The 1,546-nt window shown below is 36.9% G+C and overlaps 1 protein-coding gene across 1 annotated transcript in view; it reads left to right on the top strand.

Annotated features, from left to right (window-relative positions):
• The window catches only part of RAPGEF4 (Rap guanine nucleotide exchange factor 4), a 375,780-nt gene that overhangs the window by 61,491 nt on the left and 312,743 nt on the right, over positions 1 to 1,546 (top strand). Inside the window, exon 3 of the mRNA XM_004375502.2 lies at positions 554 to 642. Coding sequence (XP_004375559.1) covers positions 554 to 642 — 89 coding nt within the window. The remainder of the gene's footprint in view (positions 1 to 553; positions 643 to 1,546) is intronic.

Raw genomic sequence — 1,546 nt, 5'->3', positions numbered from 1 at the left:
AAAAGAAATAATAATATGGTAGTTATTTATTTTTTTGACAATCATTCACTGGTTACCTTAAAAAGAGACATGCTATTCTAGAAAACCTGTTGCTTTTAGGGTTTAGCTAATTTAGATTTAGAAAATTTAGATTAGGCAACTTTGGTAGTGGTCTGATATCCTGTTGAGTTGAATAATCTCTTTAATTTGTGCACCTCATCTAGATTAATAATTTTCCAAGAATGACAATACAATGAAATGACACAACAAATTACCTAGAACAGAGTCAGTTGTTCTTAAATTCAAAGGATCTTACAGCATTTAGGATTGTTATTATCCCTTATCACTGCTGTATAAATATGAAAGAGTTCTGCTTAATAGAATTCTACTTCGTAGAATGATGAATAATTAGGATATAGCTCTGTTGATAGATGAGGAAAAGAAAAATATGTAGGGGACGGGTGGTAACCTCAGCTAGGTCTAAGTCATGCTTATAATAACCATCAAAAACTACCAGGTCATATGGTAAAACCAACTTATACTTGGTATGTTTACATTGCTTTTTCTTTGTCAGTATTTCGCCAGGGTGATATTGGAACAAACTGGTATGCTGTCCTGGCAGGGTCTTTGGATGTTAAAGTATCTGAGACCAGCAGTCACCAGGTAAGATACCCTATTCTCTCTTTTTTTTTCAAAAGTAGGATTTGTTATTAATTTTAAAAGACACCTTATCCTCGTGTCTTTTATACCATCAAAATTACATTTTCAAACCCATTTCCTCTTTCCCACAGTAATGGGCTCATTGAGTGTTTGTTGAATTCTTTTGTTAAGTTATTCCACAAACATATACTGAATGTCTTCTGTGATCTGAGTACGGGGCCAGGTGTTGAAACACAAAATGCAAGAACACATTGCCTGCCTTCGAGGAGCTGTTTCCTGGGAAATGCAAACAATTCCATTGCAGTGTGATAAGTTGCGTGGTACAAGATGAGATGTGAGCAGAGTGAAGCAAATCTTTCTAGGGTTCTCCTTAGATCCTGCCCCCATCTTGTATCTTGACTTTTTTTTCCATGGGAGTGATTCCTTCATTAGCCTTTCAGGAGCTCCACTGATGCATGGGAATTGTGGTCAATACATTCATTCTAAAATCTCTCGCTATTTCTGTACCTCATCTTTTTATTACTTTTCTTCTAACATATAGCAGTAGCTTCTTTGATCTTCATCAGTTCCTCTGGGGAACTTGGCTTACTGGTAGATAAAATTCATATTCTCCCCCTACTCCCAACATACACAGTATTTGTGAATATTTAAAATTGGACCTAGAGTCTCCTTTCACATCTGCAGTGACCCTTGCTTCATTATAATGGCATGTGGCCTAAATGTACAGCACCTTCCTGTTCAAAGCCAATGACCACTAGTCTGCAAAGCACGGCCCCTAAAGGGCCATGTTGAAACCTCAGTATGAAAATGTTCCAAGTCTCATGTCCACGTATTCAGGATGCAGATAGAAACTGAGGGAAGAGAACTGGGTAGTTTGTAAAATCTGAAAGGATTATCAAGAAAAATC

This window comes from Trichechus manatus, unplaced genomic scaffold, assembly GCF_000243295.1.
Source record: "Trichechus manatus latirostris isolate Lorelei unplaced genomic scaffold, TriManLat1.0 scaffold00037, whole genome shotgun sequence".
Classification (NCBI taxonomy): Eukaryota; Metazoa; Chordata; class Mammalia; order Sirenia; family Trichechidae; genus Trichechus; species Trichechus manatus.
Note: the sequence above shows the minus strand (reverse complement) of the source record. Positions and strands in the feature narration are given on the sequence as shown.